The 19,721-nt window shown below is 31.4% G+C and overlaps 3 protein-coding genes and 2 long non-coding RNA genes across 10 annotated transcripts; 2 read left to right on the top strand and 3 right to left on the bottom strand.

Annotated features, from left to right (window-relative positions):
• Positions 1-928: 928 nt before the first annotated feature.
• On the bottom strand, positions 929-7,885 carry LOC123672014 (MATH and LRR domain-containing protein PFE0570w-like). 3 transcript variants are annotated; one of them, XM_045605956.1, is made up of 5 exons: positions 7,735-7,885; positions 3,818-7,685; positions 3,331-3,530; positions 3,001-3,138; positions 929-2,251 (listed from the first exon to the last, which is right to left on the bottom strand). In XM_045605956.1, the coding sequence occupies exons 2-5, from the start codon at positions 7,608-7,610 to the stop codon at positions 1,349-1,351; spliced, it is 5,034 nt and encodes a 1,677-aa protein (XP_045461912.1). In that variant the 5' UTR covers positions 7,611-7,685; positions 7,735-7,885; the 3' UTR covers positions 929-1,348. The 3 variants fall into 3 exon arrangements, with proteins under 3 accessions (XP_045461912.1, XP_045461914.1, XP_045461913.1); XM_045605958.1 differs by having other exon boundaries at positions 7,731-7,873; XM_045605957.1 differs by having other exon boundaries at positions 7,738-7,872.
• Positions 7,886-8,017: 132 nt separating this feature from the next.
• On the top strand, positions 8,018-8,923 carry LOC123672016. 2 transcript variants are annotated; one of them, XR_006746214.1, is made up of 2 exons: positions 8,018-8,451; positions 8,508-8,923. It is a non-coding gene; the product is annotated as an uncharacterized LOC123672016 (long non-coding RNA). The 2 variants fall into 2 exon arrangements; XR_006746215.1 differs by having other exon boundaries at positions 8,018-8,455.
• Positions 8,924-9,555: 632 nt separating this feature from the next.
• Positions 9,556-10,944, bottom strand: LOC123672015. Of its 2 annotated transcripts, none has more exons than XR_006746213.1 (5): positions 10,689-10,944; positions 10,349-10,631; positions 10,130-10,258; positions 9,898-10,070; positions 9,556-9,838 (listed from the first exon to the last, which is right to left on the bottom strand). It is a non-coding gene; the product is annotated as an uncharacterized LOC123672015 (long non-coding RNA). The 2 variants fall into 2 exon arrangements; XR_006746212.1 differs by having other exon boundaries at positions 10,456-10,631.
• A 1,574-nt stretch (positions 10,945-12,518) lies between these two features.
• LOC123673475 (zinc finger MYM-type protein 1-like) lies at positions 12,519-15,337 on the bottom strand. The gene is made up of 2 exons (XM_045607971.1): positions 13,050-15,337; positions 12,519-12,954 (listed from the first exon to the last, which is right to left on the bottom strand). The coding sequence occupies exons 1-2, from the start codon at positions 14,917-14,919 to the stop codon at positions 12,602-12,604; spliced, it is 2,223 nt and encodes a 740-aa protein (XP_045463927.1). The 5' UTR covers positions 14,920-15,337; the 3' UTR covers positions 12,519-12,601.
• A 456-nt stretch (positions 15,338-15,793) lies between these two features.
• LOC123673195 lies at positions 15,794-18,976 on the top strand. 2 transcript variants are annotated; one of them, XR_006746440.1, is made up of 5 exons: positions 15,794-16,201; positions 16,326-16,442; positions 16,550-16,760; positions 16,858-17,324; positions 18,077-18,976. XR_006746440.1 is itself a non-coding variant. In XM_045607650.1 (5 exons), exons 3-5 carry the CDS (start codon positions 16,735-16,737, stop codon positions 18,297-18,299), a joined length of 1,065 nt encoding a protein of 354 aa, XP_045463606.1. In that variant the 5' UTR covers positions 15,794-16,201; positions 16,326-16,442; positions 16,550-16,734; the 3' UTR covers positions 18,300-18,976. The 2 variants fall into 2 exon arrangements, 1 of the variants encoding a protein (XP_045463606.1); XM_045607650.1 differs by having other exon boundaries at positions 17,728-18,976.
• The last annotated feature ends 745 nt before the right edge of the window (positions 18,977-19,721 follow it).

Below are 19,721 nucleotides of genomic sequence, written 5' to 3'. Positions count from 1 at the left end.
TGGAGGAATAACCTGAATACATAAATAAGCAAATTATTAAAATTTTTTATGTCAAAAATCAAGAATCGGTATCCCATAGCGGAACACTGATTCGAAGTCAACATGGTATACCATTTTAATCATTGTTTCATCTACATATCTCCTCAGGATACGTACCTATGCAGTAGCTTACCCTATTCAATTTCTTAATGGTCCCCTCAACGTGGCAGTTGCAGCTCAGACAGCAATCAAGAGTCTTACCCAAAAAATTGGTGCTAGTAAAGTACACTTTCAAGATAGAGCCTTTTATTATCGCTAGGTTCATTTTGATCTTCCATAGTCTTCATAGGTCTTTTTCTGAGATCTAGGTAAGGAAGTCTTCTTTTTCAAATGTTCCGGAAAATTAATATATTGAGGGAATGGAGCCTTCTCTGAGTTTTATCTGTCCAAAATTACGCACAATATCACTGTCAATAAAATGTTATATCTATATTCTAAGGAATACATTAATTAAAACCCGATACTGACCAATCAAAAGCGATGTGTAACCGAGTATGATCGTGCAAAGTCGTGAAACAAAACGTTTACTGGAATGAATTCAAATATTTGAAATAGAGAGTTTATTGGTATTTCAATTACAAGAATTGCTTCCATAGATCATAACTATAATGAAAGATATACATATATCGCTACATAATGGCACAAAACTCATAAATAATAAACAATAAGAATCTTAATTTGTTGATAGCGCTACCTACAGTTGACATAACGAAGCTCAACTAATATTCTCAAAATTGGCAAAACAAAAGCTAATCAGTCCATACACCTGGTTTTTAGACATCTTAATTAATTAAAACCCGATCCTGACCAATCAAAAGCGCTGTGTAACCGAGTATGATCGTGCAATAGGAACGATAATTATACGAAGTAGGGAAGCAAAGATACTAGAGATGGTTGATTGTTATATTTGTATATCTTGTAATTTTTGCATGATCTGTTTTTATTATTGTAGTTTTGTAACAAATTTTGGAATATACATTATTGAAAGATAAACTTTAAAACAATTTATTTACAACCGGATAAATACAAAGACCAGATCATCATTAAAATATAAACAATAAAAGTGTCTAAGTTTTAGACACTATCAATCTTTATGTACTTTATCTTTACAGAAATATATTTTTTTGATACGTTTATGTTTAGTTGGTATGATACAACTTCATCAGAAAATTAGGTAAGTTACAATTGTTTCCTCTAGCAATTCATTTGAAAAATTAAAAAACCTTTTGATAAATAAAATAGTAAATTACTTTATTTCAAGAATCACAATTGTCAATGAAATGTAACAACAAAAAAAAAACTGTGTTTTTCAGTGTAACCACCTTTGAAATCCATAATTTTGCCTCAACATCTTCATGAAAAACTGATAATTAACATGATCATGTAGTTTATCTCGAAAGATGTAATCGTAGGAGTAGTACAGAGATTCTCTTGTTTGAATGGTCAATGAATCAACTGTATGATTAACAAAATGTTTTAGTTTATCTGTGTGCACTCTACCACATTTGACTTGCAACTTTCCAAAAAGAAGCATATTTAGTTCTTTATAAAACTGTCGTTTACGACTAATTGGAAATCTGCATTTCAATCGCTTATTATCTTCTTGAAAGGTAAAAAAGCGGAATTGAATATTTCTAATATCAAACTTGAAAGTCTCAAGAAAGGTCAGTTCTGTACTCAAAAAATGTTTTAGAGATCCAACGGAACCTGTCATGAAAAGAGTGTAATTCTCTGGATTTGCTATACTCTCAACAATCCCTTGAGTTTCGTCGTTTACTTCATCAATAACCTCAAATTCGGGAGGTAAAGTGTTGAGTCCTTCGGCTGTACTATCAATGGACTGATTCAAATCTTCAGCGTTGCTTGAAGACACAACCGAAGTGTTCTGATTTCCGTCTAAGTTTTCACTGGAGGCAGAAGTAGAGCTATTACTACTTGAACTGCCATCATTGTTTGGAATAAGCTGGGTGATTTGTGGAACCTCCTCTAGATTAGGATGAACAGATTCAAGATTACTTGTCTTTTTTTCTATTTTATAAATATCTTCATATTGATGAACTCTTGGATCGAATGATTGATAATTCTTGATTTTTCTGCTAGACGTTTTACATTCATATTCTAGATGTCCACATCTGGCACAAGAACTACACCATAAATTTTTTTTCTCCTTCAATTTCAAAGCTTCTCTCTGTACTAATGGGCCATGATTGACCTTAAAAAAAAATATTTGAGATTTGTGCAATTGGAGCTACAAACCAAAATGAGAGTCTCCAGTTAATTTCAAGAAAAAAAGTCCCATAAATATGGGCCCTCTAACACTTTGTTTCCGAGATACAGGTTGTTTGATTTTTATTTTGAGTTTTTTTTTCATAGTATCTACACTTCACAGGATTTTCAACTGAAATTTGGGAGAGATATTCCATTTTGGAGTCTTCACCACGTGATATGTTAATTTTTATTGTGCATTTTCCTTTAGAATTTTTTTCAATTGGCCATTGGTTATTCAAAAAGTTTTCAAAGAAACAATCGATTTGATATCCAGAGAATAATCTGTGATGAATGAATGTACAATTAGTTTTGGTGGTTATTTTACCGATTTGCAGCAATGATTCATAAAGGTTGAATTAACTTGTATAATCATCAGAAAAAGTATGTCTACACCCTGTATCACGAAAACAAAGTGTTTGCAGTCTCATATTTATAGCACTTTTTTTCTTAAAATTATCCAAGGAATCTCTCATTTTTGTTTGTCATACAATTTAAATTATTAATGAAAAAATTGCTATTCATTAAGACTTTCATTTTGTCAACTTTGTGATTTGAGTTGAGAATATAATTCACAAAAATAGACGAATGAAGTATAAAAAGTAAAATTATCTCCCTCATCTCACAGAATAAACAAAAACCTAAAAAGTTTTTTTGAATGATTCCTGAAGCATATTGTAAGAAACAAAAACTTACTGTCAGGTGATATCTTCGCCAAAAATCTGGACATTTGATCTTTGGATGTCCCTTATTTTTGCATATTGTGCATGTGAGATTCTTATAATGCTTACAATGGTCACAGAAGTTTTGTAACACAGGGGCTTTTCTTCCACACTTGAAAATAAATAAATAAATTATTCAACATGCAGATATTAAAATTAATCAATTAAAGCCTAACATATGTCTCAATAATTTGTAACCTTCTAAAAAATATATATTATTCATTAATGAGCATATGACAACAGCTATTATTCACCAGTGAATAATGAATGTCTTATTATTATTAATAGTCTAGCATGTACCTACCTGAATACAAATCCTGTTAGGGCATCTGAAATCCAGATGTCCTTCCATTCCACATAATGCACAATTGGGCAGATTCAACCTATTTGGACAATTATACCCCAAGTGACCTATTTCTTTGCATTTTATGCATCTTTTGCCTTTGGTAGGGAGTTTTGGAGGATTTACATCTTCAATGAAAATCTTCCACAATTTGGGATCATCTGAAATATGAAAATAGTATGAATGGATATTTTATTATTTTTTAGTGCTTGTTTCTTGATTAGATTGCTCTATCATTTCATCACAAATGATAAATGAACAGAAAAACATTGGTAATTAATAAAAAAAATATTGTATACAAAAAATGAGTAACGAAGATGGTAATTTTGAAACAGAAGTTAGTATTGTTGCAAGCCTTTTATGAATCAAAAAATTTTACCAAACAACCAACAATATAATAATTTTGGATATTCTAAATAAGCCTCATACCTAAAAAAAATAAAGTTACCTGACATAGTTTCTTGAATATCCTCCACTTCATATTTGTCAAGACCTTTCTGTGTATTCCCACCTGATTTCAGAGTAGAATTAGATATAGATTGATTTTGGTAACTTTGAATCTCGTCATTTTCTTTCAACACATTATTTGTATCGTGAAGAATTGCTGAAATGTTATCCGTACTTTTTTCATTTTTCGCATCATCAGGTAGATCACAATTTGCCAAAGTTATATCATCGTCAATACTAACAACCGAAACGCTATCTTCTAGACACATCACTGAAGAAGTACTAGACGAGATAGATAAAACTTCATCATCATCATCATCATCATCATTTGAGGTTTTCACTACTTCCTTCATTCTCACCATATGTTGAACTTTGTTCGTAAATGCTTGCTTCAACAAGGAAACTTTCTTCAAGACATCATTTGGATCATTCACTTCTTCCAGAAATTCACACAATCTCCTAACTGTATTGTGATTCTCTTTTTCTTTGAAGATTTCTTCAATTTCGTTGGGTAATTCTTCATTAAACGATTCACTGTCTGAATTTTCATTAAAAGTTGATGATTTTTTTGTATTTTGCAAAGTTACATTCGAATTTGTTTCGACTGCTAACTCAACCTTGTCATTAGATTCTTCTTCAACTTTTACCAAAATATCCTGTTTCAAATTTTCATCAGGAGTAATTGCGACAGAACAATTTTCATTTCTATCATTTTTTTCCTCTTGCACTGTTGCTGTTTCAACATTATTCTGTAAGGTTATAGTTGAGACTGCACATTCCAATGCAGACGTTTGACTTGGTTGCAAATCTTCATTTAAAGATCCGTTAGTAGTCATAGGCTCTTCTGCAACAATTTCCTCGATTGGATCTTCAATAATTTTATCCCGTCTATTCCCATCATTGAACAAAGACTCATTATAGGAGGAAAATTTAGATGGATGAGGAGTCCAAGAGGCAACTCGATTATCTAAGAAATTATCAATTTCCACATCATCTGTAAAGTTATTTTCTTCAGGAAATATAGACTTGGTTCCTGTAGAAAATACTTTTACTATTTTCATATCGACGTTTCCTTCACTGTCAACAACTACCATTGGATCTTCAAAATGGAAATTATCGGCTTTCTTACTTTCATCAGAAATACAGACTTCCATACCTCCTAATGAATTATTTTCTTCTAAGGTGTTTTTCTCAATATTATCCCGAACTCCTTCCTTCTCTTCCATATTCTTAGATCTATTTTGTATACATTCTGTTTCATTATGACCTTCAAGAGCTTTATCCACAATCTTGTTTTGCGATGATTCATTTTCTAAGTTAGGTAAAATTTCCAGGGATTTTTTTTCTTCAGTAATATCATTTATCGTCAATAGTTCATCAATCTGATTTTTTTTTACATTATCTATTATTATTTCATCATTTTGAGGATGTGAAATTTCATCAACACTATTAGTTATTTTTTCATTGGTTAGTTTGATCCTCTTTGGTTCAAATGATTCAACTGAAATCTCTGAAATTCTTTTAGTTTTCTTCTTTTTCTGATCTCCACTATTTTCTTGAAGACCTATTTCTAAGTTATGAGAGTCATTTTGGATTTCCTTCCCAATATTCGCAAAAGATACTACAGGAGTTCCACCATAATTTTTTTCTCCTTTTTCGGATATATATTTCTCATCATCTTGCAATATGTTTGATTTTTCATTACTTTCACTTTCTACGATAGATACTTGAAGCTCTTGTGTGTTCTTGAATTCTGGGATTTGGTTTGAAAATTGATCAATTTTTAATGTTTCACTAAAAACAATTTTACAGGTTTCCATATTCTCAATCATAACTTTTTTTTCATCAGTATCAACACTGATCGTTTCACTTGGGAGCACTTGATCTTTAATACTATTCTTCTCTCCCGCATTCACAATATCTTCAGTTGTATTTAAAACTCCCTCTGACTTTTCTACAATCTCATTTAGTTCTTTATTGTGGGAACTAGTTGAACCTTCTGTACAATTCTTTTCTTGTGTATCATCATTCTGACTTATAGATTCATTACATTGTTGTTTGCCTTTATTTTTCCTGTTTATTAATGATTCATTCTCATTTACCAAAATTTCAAGATTTTCCTTCGCTACCTCTTTGGATACTTCAATGAAAATATTTTTCTTGCTCTTTTTCTTCTTCTTTTCCTCATTTTTTTCTTGGATGCTCACATCCAGAAGTTGTAAATCTTTCTTTGCACAGCCATGTTCAATGTTTATTTCAGAAGCCTTTTTATTCTTCTTTCTCTTCCTTTCATCATGACATTCCTCTGGCAAATTTTGAGACTTCTCAACTTCACTTTTTCTGGCACCATCATCTGAAGTTTCTTCTATGGCCTTTTTGGATTTCTTTTTCTTCCTTTCTTCCTCAACAATTGCATCAGAATGTTGTCGTTTACTTTTTTTTGATTTTTTACTAATATGCAATTCAGAAGATTCAAACAAATCTGTGTCTAGATTAGTAGAAACCTCACTAACACCATCTTCATTAGATTCTTTTTGTTTTTTATTTTTTCCATCATCTTCTGTATTAACCCCGAATGAACTATTTGTTATTTCAGAATTGATGTCTTCGGATATATTATCCTGCTTTTTTAATTTCTTCTTTTTCTTTCTCTTCATTAACTCTTGGGAATCACTGACATTCTCTTCTTCCAAAGTATCCGATAATTCATCTTTAGATTTACGTTTTTTATTCTTGAGTTTCTTTTGTGCTGTAGATAATAAAACATGCGCTCTATGATTAACGAGTTCTTTAATAATAGATCTTCCTCTTTGCTTCCTATTATTGGTTTCCTCTTGTATATCTGACAATATTGGTAAAGTATCATTTGTTTTTCTTCTATATTCTAGAGTATCATCTTTTGAATTATTCCTTGATTTCCTACTTGGTCTTTGTGGAGTTATCGACTTTCTGAACTTCTCTAAATTGTTGTCATCAAATAAATTGTCTTTTTCCTGGGGAAAATCACATACATTGAATACATTCATACCAATTGAAGCACTTACATCTGAAATACTGGAATGACTTCCAGATTCAGACACATCTACAGGTACTGATGGTTTGAGGAACTCTGCCCCTTTAAATTCTGAACCATGTAGTTCAAAATTGAATTTAGATTTCAAGTTGATATCTGCATTATCCAAAAAATCATTGGTATCTAGAGAGTTTTCCTGATCATTAGATTTGTCTAAAGTGTTGTGCACATCTTCTAGACTTTCATTCTGCTCTGTGCCATCATCAATCTCAATTATTTCAGCAGCAGGTGTTTCAACAAATATAACATCATCATCTTCCTCACAGTTACCTGTATCGGCCAAACTAGAACTAGCATCAGGTTTTTTTTGATCAACCATATCATTTTCATCATCAGAATCTGATAAAAATATAATATGCTTATTCAATCTAGGTTTCATCCTTTCACTATCCATTGAATTGACTTTTGTGATGACAGGTTTCACATCATCCTCGAAATTGTGTCTTTTTTTTAAACGTTGTTTTTCCCTCCTTTTACGGCCCTTAATTTTTTTGAATAAATTGCCATGAGAACAAGACCGATTATTGGAACTGATAACGTTGATGGTAGTTTCTGAATTTTTTGGTAAAACTAAAATATTATTTACAGGACAAGCCTGTCCTTCTTGATCGTCGGCTGGTTGTGCACCAGAGCTTCTTTTAATATGTGATCTTGCAACGCTGTTATGTTTTCTATTGGAGAAATATCGCATAGATCTTAATGGAATATTGCTCCGTGGCATGTCTGGTTTCAAAACTTCATACTAAACTGTTCACCAAATTAATATATAACACTTCAATTCCCAGAAAGGAACATTCTGAAAAATAACCTTCAATTAAGAGAACACTAAATTTTCATTCACTTACAACGTTAAGTTTACAAGTAAATTATTCTTCGCAAAATTTTCTAAGAAATTAAATAATCGTAGTTTCATAACATTCAAAAGAAAAAATAATATTACGATAATTGAACTACAATAAAATATTCCAATATTCCTATCATTCACCATATGATCTAACCACAAACAACCACAACTCAAAAAAATTTGACATTGGAAAACCATAGAAAAACAATATTTCGTATATAATAAACAGAAAAACACGAAGAACTTAAGATTACAGGTTCGGGATAATCTGATTAATTCTGGTAATTGAACAATTACCTTTGATCAATGATATATTAATATTTTTTTTCATTTTAATCCATGACATAGCATTTACACGAGAGGATAGATAGCCCAAAAAATCCAACGTTGCCAAATGTACGAAATACAATTATTTTAGGTTATGGCGCGAAATACAAGTTTTGAAGCATAGACCTAATATCAAGGTGATATAAGGTCTATGTTTTGAAGTTTGTCATTTGTCTCTGTTTAGTACAGGATACGCTAAAACAGACCAAATATTTGGACCCGAAGCTCATGAGTTACAGGTACTCCCAAAGATCCTAAATGAAATTAACTGTCATGCGTGAGAATGCCGAGAATTCCCTTCAAATACGATTTTGACGTTGATGTTCCAAACAACAACACAATTTACATTTTCTTTTGTTTCCCATTTTAATTGCAGAGTGGTATGAAACAGGTAGGTATATATGTAGAATTTTCCAAAATTCGTCTTTAATTGAGGTTTCTTTGTAGATGAAATTTGGTATTATTATATCAACAGGTACAAAAATATACAAAATATTCTGCAGACCAATTTTTGAATATGAACACACTATACAGAACTGAACTAGTGCCAATAAGGGAAAGACTGCAAAAATTTCCAAGGAAACTCTTCTAAAGGCTACAAAACATTGAACTAAAGTGACCATTGATGCGAATATGATAGAAGTTATTTATTATTATTATATTTATTTGTAGGTTGATCAATTAATGTGATTTGATAATATGAAAGAGAATTTTGTATGAGATTGAATTGAAAGTGCCCTTTTGTTACTATGAATAAGTATTCAAATTAAAGCTTCTTAATTATTTTATGTGAATTAAGAAATTTATTGTTGGTAATAATGGATTGAACTTTGAGAAATTTCAATAAAACATCTAGAAATGGATTTTTAAAAGTACCACTAGCTTGTTTCATATTAGGATTAGTTTGACATTTCACCTTTTTTAATAATTTCAAAATTTAAATCAATGTGTTATGTGAAGGATCAGGGCAAGAAAAAGATTATTTCAGATTGTAGCATCCCTTATATTATTATATATATAGATTATTCAGAAACCACTTATGAATCTCAAAAAAGATTTCTCTTGGGTTTTCAATACAGAATAGGGTAATATCATTCAGTGATTATGGTTTAGTAAACACTTGGGACAATAATAAGTATATGATTAATAAAAAAAATGGAGGACCAATTTTGTCACTTGTATCATAACAAATATGAATTTAATATTTCTTTTTTTTAATAAGAAATTGTTAATTTTTAGGTTTTCTTGCACTCTATAATAATATACTGAATAGTTTAACGATATTACTGGGCAGATGCTCCATTACTAAAAATGCTAATGAGGTAATTTTATTTTCAGATTAGGATATAATGGAAATTAATAAAGTCTGTATCAAATTCTTTACAGCATAGAGAATTTTGGCTGTTCAAAAAACAGTTAACAATACACTTTCATTGAGTTGTTCTCAATCTACATTACTCACTTTGATATAATTATGGGAAATGAAATCCTATAATCAATACAGGAAGTAGTTTATTGTAAGAAAACTTACAGTTGTTCAAAATTATATATAATTATATTATATATAATATATTAATTATAATTAATTTCATTAATTTATGTAAAGGATGTATATCATATTTTATTTTGATATTGACTGGTTCTTCTATCCACATTTGAACATTGTACGTCTCTTATATGTGTAACATGCTGGTTCAGTTAGAATTTGTTACCTCGATTTTTTGTCAATCTCATTTCAATGTTCTAAATTATTTGCTATGAAGTTCTAGTAGTCTCTGCTAAAAATGAAAAAAGAATATGAATTTATAGAAAAGTCATTTTCACAGAAGATGCATACTATTCATTTTTTTTCTTGGGAAATAGATTTGCTTCTCAATTATCACTTCTTAGATGTTAGTTCTTCTTGGCATTGACCCTATGTTTGGAAAATTTTCCATTGATAGTTGAAAATAATCTCCTCTTTCCTTATGGATTGAGAGTCTTCAATTGTTTCACACATTTCAGCAAATCCTAAAACAGTTGAAATAATGAATTATTCAAAAACTTGAATTGAGCTTGCTTTAACTCACATTTTCAGTGTCATTGCTTATAGATGTGAAATTTTGTGAACTAGAAATGGTTTCATCTATAAAATGTCCCACATCTTCATTATAGTTAAGTTGTTGATGGCTCATTAATTTCTAAATTGTTGTCGTCATCTGAAACAGAATTGATTCTTTGTTCAAACATAGTAACAGCATGTAAATGCTTGCACAATATAGTTTTGAAGCTGTTAGCGGAACACTCACAGTTATATTTGTGCAAGCATATTTAACAATGACTACAATATCCTAATCGACAATCTGGATCACATGATATAAATTGTGTATTATAATATTTATCATCATATACAGACCTCCCTTGTTCTCCTTTCACATTCTGTATTAAGTCTTTCATTGTTTCTGCTTTTTTATGAGATTCTATAGAAATTTTGTGTTCATGGTTGTTGGAGTTAGGTCTTTCATTTCTCATAATTTTCATCCACATCTTCTCATCGACCATTTCTTCCAACAAATCTGATAGCCTTTAACTCTAAAACAATGAATACTCGTAAATTCATAATTGCAAGAATAGAATTATGTATAATACCTTTTTTTTCCTTCTATTTTTATCATATTTCAGGTATTTATTCTGGCTCTCTATCGCCATATTTGTATGAATACCAACTCCTATTCTTTAGCAATAGGTCCACATCATTCATCATTATTCTCTCTTGGTTTTGAAAGTAATGACACAGACTAACTAGTAATCTGTGGTAATGACTTACAAATATCCTAATTAGTTTCGTTTAAAATTTCTAAAAACATGGTGAATGCACTCGTCAAATTTTGAATGCAATGACATTCGACCAGCGTTGCCAGGCCGACAAGCCGAAATTATCGTACCGCGTGTTCAAAATTATCGTACATTATCGTACATATTATCGTATCCCACTGATTTTTATCGTACACATTCGAAATAAAGGAAATTTTTGCGAGAATATGATAATTTGTGGACAAGGATGAAAAAACAAGCAATATATCGAATAAGTAATATATTTTTTATTTAAACAAAACGGTAAATAAATAATTAATTAATTATTAGGCAAGATCAGACAACCTGTATTATCCTATTCACAGACTGTCGGTGACGGAAAAACATCCATCTTATAATTCTAATATGTACATAAGATTGTACAATGAACTTGCAAAAAATTAAAAAATTATATCTAATTTAAATGTTTTAAAAAAGAGACTCAAAATTTGTCTTATAGATATTGAGCCATATTAGCTGAGTGAATACCAAAACTTTTATAGTTGTAATTTTGTGACGTCAATTTCACTCGATCTTTGTAACAATTAAATAAAGTTGTTATTTAATAATTATCAAATTTATTATTGAAAATAAATATGAAATAAAAAACGTTTCAATTATTTATCTATAAATATATTTTTTCACAATTAAATATCAAATATAATATTTATTTCAGGATCATTTTGCTGGTCGGAAACGTTAGCTGATGTTGTCATGGACTTAAGCATAATTTCAGAAGGTTGAAAATTTACGCATCCATTCGCGAGATGCATGCTTTGCGAAGAATGCATTATTCCATTGATTGTTTTGGTCAACAAACGGTTTCTCGAATCAGTTTTTATTAAATTGATTTTAGAGAATTGTCTCTCGCAGGTTGCATTCGAATGTGGTAGCGACAGAACAGATATTGCGAAACTGCTTAAGTCAGCGAACATCGGTTTTTCTTCGCAATCCCGTAGCTGACCAATTTTAAAATAAAAATCATCCAAGTTCTCAACCTCCTTTATTTCATTTGGCAAGTCTATAAAATTCTGTTGAAGCCTTCTCCATTGATTGTCAATGTTCTGTTGGTATTCCTGGGAACCACAAATTCTGTTTTTAATGAGGACCCTTCGTCCCTCCGGAGTTCGGATATTCCATGATTCTTTGTATTTATTTTCAGCTGACAGGCACCAAAGAAGTTTTATGATTTTATTATGTTTGAGTAGGTTCGTTCTCCTAGATTCACGTTGAACGTAGAACCCCAATGAACAATGAATTGATTCATCGGAACATTCTTGAGTCTAGACATTCCCAACCGTCTCGGTTAGATTTTTTAAAACTACTAAAATCTATCAAATGATTTCTTCCTACTAAAAACTTTCTGAAAATGCAATAATCTACTGAAAAATTGGATATCTACTAAATCTGGTCATACTGAGTTTCATTATATTTTGAGTATCTATGGACACTTTAGCTCAAATGATAGGTACACTGAAATTATCGTACAAAACCAGGGCCGTAGCTAGAAATGAATTTAAGGTAGGGCAATGAAGGTTACAGGTAGGGCAGAAGTAAAAAATTGTACTCGATGTGATCTGATGAATCAATTTTCATCGTACCTACTTTTGAGTGTATGGTAGTATGTATATATAAAAATATTTATTTCTTCAGTTTATATTATTTCTTTCAACATGTTGTGATTAATATAATGATGATAAAAAACTTCCTCAAAACAGCTGAATCCTTCGATTTGTCATATTATTAAATATGCGAAGGACTTCATTCAGATCAACAGACTGAGTCCTTCTCTTTTCAAAGGCCAGAAATACCATGCCTGCCATTCTTTCGTGACTCATTGACAGCCTCTGAGGTCTATTGATTGCAGTTAAGGTTGAAAAAGTAGATTCACAAACAGCAGTGCTACATCCTATGGTCGCCACAGATGCAAAGAGTTCATATGTATCTTTGAAAGCCTCTCGCTGTCTGTACAAAACTTGCACTATGTCTTCTGTTTTATCCTCACGACGACTCAAATAAGCTTTAACCACTGTAGCCTCTTCATTTGATGGAATTGTTATACCTGAAAAGTTAATTTAAATTGTGAATTGAATATGAATAAACAAGCGTAATATTTTAGAAGCAGCAACATCATTTTGTTAATTGCCTTACACTCACCTAAATTTTTCAAAGGTTCCATTTTGTTCACATCCAACTCATCGAGACTCGCTACAGAATTTAACAGATCATCGTTGTCTGAAAACCTTCTCTGTAATTCAGCAACTAGTATGTCCAATGTTTCGAAATACTCAGATTTAAATGGTTGATCTTCTTCATTTTGTTTCGTTGAGGAACAGGAAGAGTCAAACATCAAGTAGTCATCCATGCGATTAGATCTTCTGACTTGCCTTTTTTGGGTGTGAGTCCTATTTTCAGAATCAATGCTTGTCATAGATTTAGCTTCTTCCAAAATTTGATGATACATTTCATCTGTTCTCAATTTTGTGATTTCATTTTGGACGCAATTTATGATTATTAGGGCGTCTTTCAATCCTGCGCTTCGGGCTTGTAAACTTGCATCTGCAGGCTGAAGCATGGATAGTATTTTTTTGGCCACAACCATAGCCATTCGGAATTCCAAATTAAGCATAATTTTTTTGATGCCGACACTCTTGGCAACGTCGTCACCATTGAATCTGTCATTTTTCATTTTATCTAAAGTTAGCAAAATCTCTGAATAATTATCGTTTACAACTTTTGTAACCGCCAAGTGTCCTGACCAACGTTGTTCGAGTAATCTGCCAATTATTTTTCCACCATACATTGCAGCTATTTTTCCATGATGAAAGAACTCATGTAACATGATGCATTGATCAAAAAATAAACGGATGAAAGTCATTTCAGAGATAGTCCTGATAACTATTAAATGTAAGCGGTGGTTATAACAGTGGACATAAGGAATTTTTCGGCCCAATTGATTCTCTATTCTAGTCGCAACTCCTGAAACTTTTCCGCTCATAACACTTGCTCCATCATAGCATTGGCTTAGCATACGGGAGAGATCAATGCCATTTTTCGTAAGAGTGTTTAAAGTTAATTCGGTAAATGTTGCTGCATCAAGATGTTCAGTTGTTGTAACTGTCAGCAACGACTCATTGACGATTCCATCCTTAACGTAACGTATTGCTATAGCAATATTTTCACGATTATTCTTATCCCTCGTTCCATCTTCCATTAGAGTGAACCAATTCACGTCAGATTCCTTGATATCTTTGACAATGGAGTTCTGTACTACTTGAACCATTGCTTGAATTATTTGGTTTTGAATTTCCGGTGAATGATATGTCGCATTTTGTGGTATATGGCTGAAAGCCTCCTTCAAATTCGGATCTTTCATGCACGTGTATTCAAATAAATTCTGAAATAATCCTTGTTCTTTTTTTTCCTCCAAAACATAATTTCCTCGCAAAGCTAACTCGTTGACAACTAAAAATTGTATAACTTCAACAATTGATTTCATGTAATACCGGTTTTTTTCTAAAACTTCATGATTTATCAAAGTTTCGACACTGCTACCTGTAGATATTCTGCGTAGTTTGTCTTGCCACATCGCCATGGCTTGTGTATGAGGAATTGATTTCTCATGTTTTGGAAACCCAGTTCTTGTATCACTGGCATTTTTCCAGTTTCTGAATCCTGTGGAAGTATAAGAACTTTGTTTGCTTCCATGGGGTAAAAATTGTTGACAAGGATAGCAAAAAGCAGCATCTCTCTCGACCGAATACTGCAACCATTTATATCGCTTAAACCAATCCGCAACAAAGGCCCTATTATTTTCTTTGGGATATATATTTAAAATAATTTGTTTTATCGGTTCTCCGATTCGTGCAATATCCGAAGGAATACCATAGTTAATTCTATTTCTACCAACCTGTTTTGCCAAACTAGTTTCCATAGAACTAGGAGTGGGTTTTGAGCAATGGGGTTCATCGTGATGAATTCCCTCTTCAACTCTTCGTTTTTTGGTAAAGAAAGTCCTTATATCCATCGCTAAATGAGTCAATCAACACTTCACTTCACTTCAATAAACAAACAATTATTTCGCTAAACTCTATTTTGGGTTATATGGGGATCCCCCTACCAAGGGGCGTATATTCCAGTACAGGTCCCATACATACTTCAAATGCCATCTATGTGCGGAATCAAGAAAATAAGCACATGAGGTGCTTCTGAAAATACAGCGTGCTGTATATATACAATGACCACGGTGCACTCTATTGATGTAGTTCGCAATCTCTAACAACTCGTGATTAATTCAGAATTGATTTGCGAGTGATAATTTTTTCCTCACGTCACATAATGAAATTTCCTTTGAATATTATTTAAATTGTTACTATTTTTTAAGGTAGGGCATTGAAAATTAAAGGTAGGGCATTGCCCCATAATGCCCCCCCCTGGCTACGGCCCTGTACAAAACGCTATTATCGTACATGCGGTATCGTACATAGTATTGAGCAGCAAATTATCGTACAAAACGATAATTATCGTACGAACGGCAACGCTGCATTCGACCAAATTGAAATATTAGTTTTAGTTCGTGGCGGCGCCGCAATGTTGTCATTTCCGTTGATTTTGATTGGATACTAATTAAAACCCGATACTGACCAATCAAAAGCGATGTGTAATCGAGTATGATCGTGCAAAGTCGTGAAACAAAACACGAAATGTTCACCGGAATGAATTCAAATATTTGTAAATTGTAATAGAGAGAGAGAGTTTATTGGTATTTCAATTACAAGAATTACTTCCATAAATCATAACTATAATGAAAGATATACATAATGGTACAAAACTCGTAAATAATAAATAACAAGAATCTTAATTTGTTGATAGCGCTACCTACAGTTGACATAAGACATAACGAAGCTTAACTAATATTCTCAAAATTGGCAAAACAAAAGCTAATCAGTCCATACCTTAGAACATTAATAATCTATCTACTGTATCTATATTCTAAGGTCCATACACCTGGTTTTTAGACATCTTACTTAGTAATTCGCAAGTTCATTTCTGAAAATGCCTGTTATATGCAAATTTTGTGAAAAAGTCTTCAGCAATCAATCTAACCACAATCGACATATTAACGAAGTGCATAATGAAGTTGCAGAGCCAATGCCAATATCTTATGAAAGGAATACTGTTTGGATTAGCCATTGTCCGGAACCAAACTGCAATAGATCGTTTTCTAACAACAAAAATCTAATGCAACATTTACATAATGACCACTCAATGAACTTTGTGACAGTCTTATATATTCAAGAATACTAATGGTTGGTAAAATTCATTATTTATTGAAGCCTCTCACTAGAAATGTCTAATAAAAAATTAAAATTCACTAATTGATCACCATTTAAATATATTTCTGTCAAAAAGGAATTATTGTATTATTTTTAGATTTTGAGAACTGGAAGACAAACATTGAAGTTACTAATGGTTGTTATATTCTAAAAAGTAAATATGCTAGTACTATCGGTGAAGTAATATATTATAAATGTAACAGAAGTAAAACAAGTAAGTCTTCATTGTTAATTATTGATTATTATAGGTAATTTCCTTCTAATTGAACATATACCCACCTAATAATTTTAACAGTTGTAATAATGGATTTCTCATTTAAGACTATATAGTGTTAAAGATGTTGATCAAAGGAGTAGATTGTTGAAGTTGCACAAGTGCATTGAAGGTTACTATATGGAGAGTAATAAAATCACAGTAGAGTGGCAAGAAAGTCCATTATGGACATACCTTAGAATTGCAACATGTTAGATTGTCAAAACCAGATAAGCAGAGTATTGCTACTAAAATGGTGAATGGTGTTACAAATCAAAGGTAAAGTAAATTCTAAAATGATTTTTCTGGCAAATAATAATTATAATGTCTCCATTTTCACAAATGTTAATAATTAAATTTTATTCATTTTTATCAGGATTCTTGAATCGACTCGGGATAGAATTGGAGAGCATTTGAGAAGAATTGATTTGCTAACATCAAGAGATTTACGAAATATAGAAAATAGCTGCAGTCTTGAACTGAGAAACGGAAAACGAGATCCTAATGACGCATTTTCTATTGCTCTTTGGGTTGAGGAATGTGAAAAACTTCAACAAAATCCTATTTTATTTTATAAACAGCAAGGAAAAGAGCATAGTATATTGAAAGATGATGATTTTTGTATCATTGTTATGAATACCTTTCAAAAACAAATGATTAGAAAATTTCCACGTATAATTACTATTGACAGTACACATGGTTTGAATGGTTATGATTTTCAAATGACAACAATAATGGTACTAGACGATTTTCACCACGGTTTCCCACTGGCTGAAATGTTTTCCAATAGAAAGGATACAGTAGTTTATAGATTATTTTTTACAGAAGTTAGGGAGGAAGTAGGTATGTGAAATGGTGTTGGACGTATATTTTCAGTTCTTATTATGGAAAAAAAAATTCGGAAATATTCAAATTTTGAATTTTTTCATTGAAAAAGTAGTTTATAATATTTTAGTTTGAATACCAATTGATCATAAAACTTTCAAATTATGATAAGGGATTGAAACTCAAATTACACTTCTAAATACCTATGTATAATAATAGTTCAGTATTACATTTTTGCAAACATTCAGGACATGCATGCTTATGATTTATTTGGTAATGGAGTAAAACTTTGTCTAAGAGTGAAGAAATATCATTTTTTCATTATATTCAAAAGTATATATCACTTATTAGATTTTATTTATAATGAGAATGGTGCTTCTTTCTATTATTTTGCCAGAATATTGACATTATTTTATTTCAGGTGTTGTGTTTTCTAAGTTTTTCATGTCAGATATGGCTGAATGCTTTTTTAATGGTTGGCTTGAGGTGATGGGTGAAGGGAATGCATCTTATCCACAACATTTGTTTTGCTCATGGCATGTTGATCATGCATGGCAAAGTAATTTAACTAAAATTTCTGACAGAGAGAAGCGTTCAGAAATTTATAAAATTTTGAAAAATTTGCAACAAGAAACACCAATGTTACAATTCACTTCTGCTTTGACTAATGCTTTAGCTTACATTTGCAATAATGAAAAAACGAGAAATTTTGGAGAATATTTTAAAAAAAATTATGCTCATAATTTCAGGAAGTGGGCTTATTGTTTCAGGGTTGAAGCAGGAATCAATACAAATATGCACTTGGAGTCAATGCATAAAGTCATAAAATACTTTTACCTGGAAAGGAAGACAGTAAAACGACTTGATAAGGGATTGAATGCTGAGTTGAAATTTGTGAGAGATAAAAGTGTTGAAAGAATAATTAGATTGACTAAAGGTGAACATACGAAGCAAACAAGATTTTTATCTCAGAATCACAAGGAAGTTCTCTAACACATTGATAATTATATTATTGAAACAAATATTTATAATATTAGTTGGAATATTTTGAAAAATGAATAAACTTCATATATTATTTACCGATTATTAGATATAAAATGTTGTGAGTAAATATGCTTGTTTTGTAAAGTATGTACTCACATGTTTTCATGTGAATGCAAATTTTATTTGGAAAACAGGACTATGTGTAGACACATTCATATGCTAATAAATAAGCTTCAAACTGAAAATAAATTGGAACCTGTTCCTGACTTCAGAGTAGTTAATATATCCAAAGGACTGTTAGCGTTGTCTGAAAATCCAAATTCCTCTAATAAAAAAATTAAGGATATAAAAGACTTAGCTTCCAAATTTGAGAGTTTAGACTTTGAAATGTTTGATGATGAAACTATCAACAAAATTCATCACCACCTAATAATTGGAAAAAATATAACGAGTTGTTCTAATTTTCCAAATGACAATACCAAGTTTCAATTAAGAAATGAATAAAATCAAAGAACAGACTCAAAAGACCAACATTACAGGAAATTTAAGCCGTGCCTCTGAAGATTCATTTCTCTATAAATCGCTAGAACCACTCAATGCCCATCAATATTGTTGAATTACTTGATTGGATATGTAATGTTATCAGTCTGACATTTTTTTGAAATAAATACTATTTGTGATTTGCATCACTTTTTTTTAACTACTTATAAAAAATTTCATATAACCTACATCTCTGTTATTATATTGTCCATGACTACTATCAATCAGGAATAATTTTGCAAAAGAGTAATTGAAAATGGAAATCTTGATAATATCTAAGGCATAAAATGCAAAAAAAAGTTTTCCTACAACTGCTATGGAAAGTAGCGTATTCTTCACAGCTTACTCAATTTCAAAACTATGTATTGCTCATACTGTGGGAAATATTATTCTCTAATTCTGTGGTTATTCCGTTCATTCTTCCACATCTTGTAGAAGAAAATCGTGCGAGAATATATCAGAAACGCACAGTTTTCATGGTTATATTTTATTATTCTATGTTGGTACTCCGAACTTTCCGCCACGGCTTTATCTGTCAATTCATCAATTTGCCTTAAAGAAATCAGTTCTGCCAACCAACATTTTTCAATTCAAATATCACTAAAATATATTTATGGAAATATTTCATTAATTTCAATGAAAATGCAATGAATTAGAGAAAATAATGTATAATACTCGTACAGAAGGCTCATTCTACCACTCGTTCATTCCAAAACTCGCCACTTCGTGGCTCGTTTTTGAATTTTGAACTCGTGGAAGAATATCAATGCCTTCTGCACTTGTATTATAAATAACTATTCCACACGGCACTTTGCCCACACCTCGCTTGGTAGACCAATGAAATTGGGCTTTTGAGTCGTTTCTATGGAAACGCAATAAATTAGCACATAC

The sequence above is a fragment of the Harmonia axyridis genome, chromosome 2 (genome assembly GCF_914767665.1).
Source record: "Harmonia axyridis chromosome 2, icHarAxyr1.1, whole genome shotgun sequence".
In the NCBI taxonomy this organism is placed as follows: Eukaryota; Metazoa; Arthropoda; class Insecta; order Coleoptera; family Coccinellidae; genus Harmonia; species Harmonia axyridis.
This window is presented reverse-complemented; position numbering and strand designations above follow the sequence as displayed.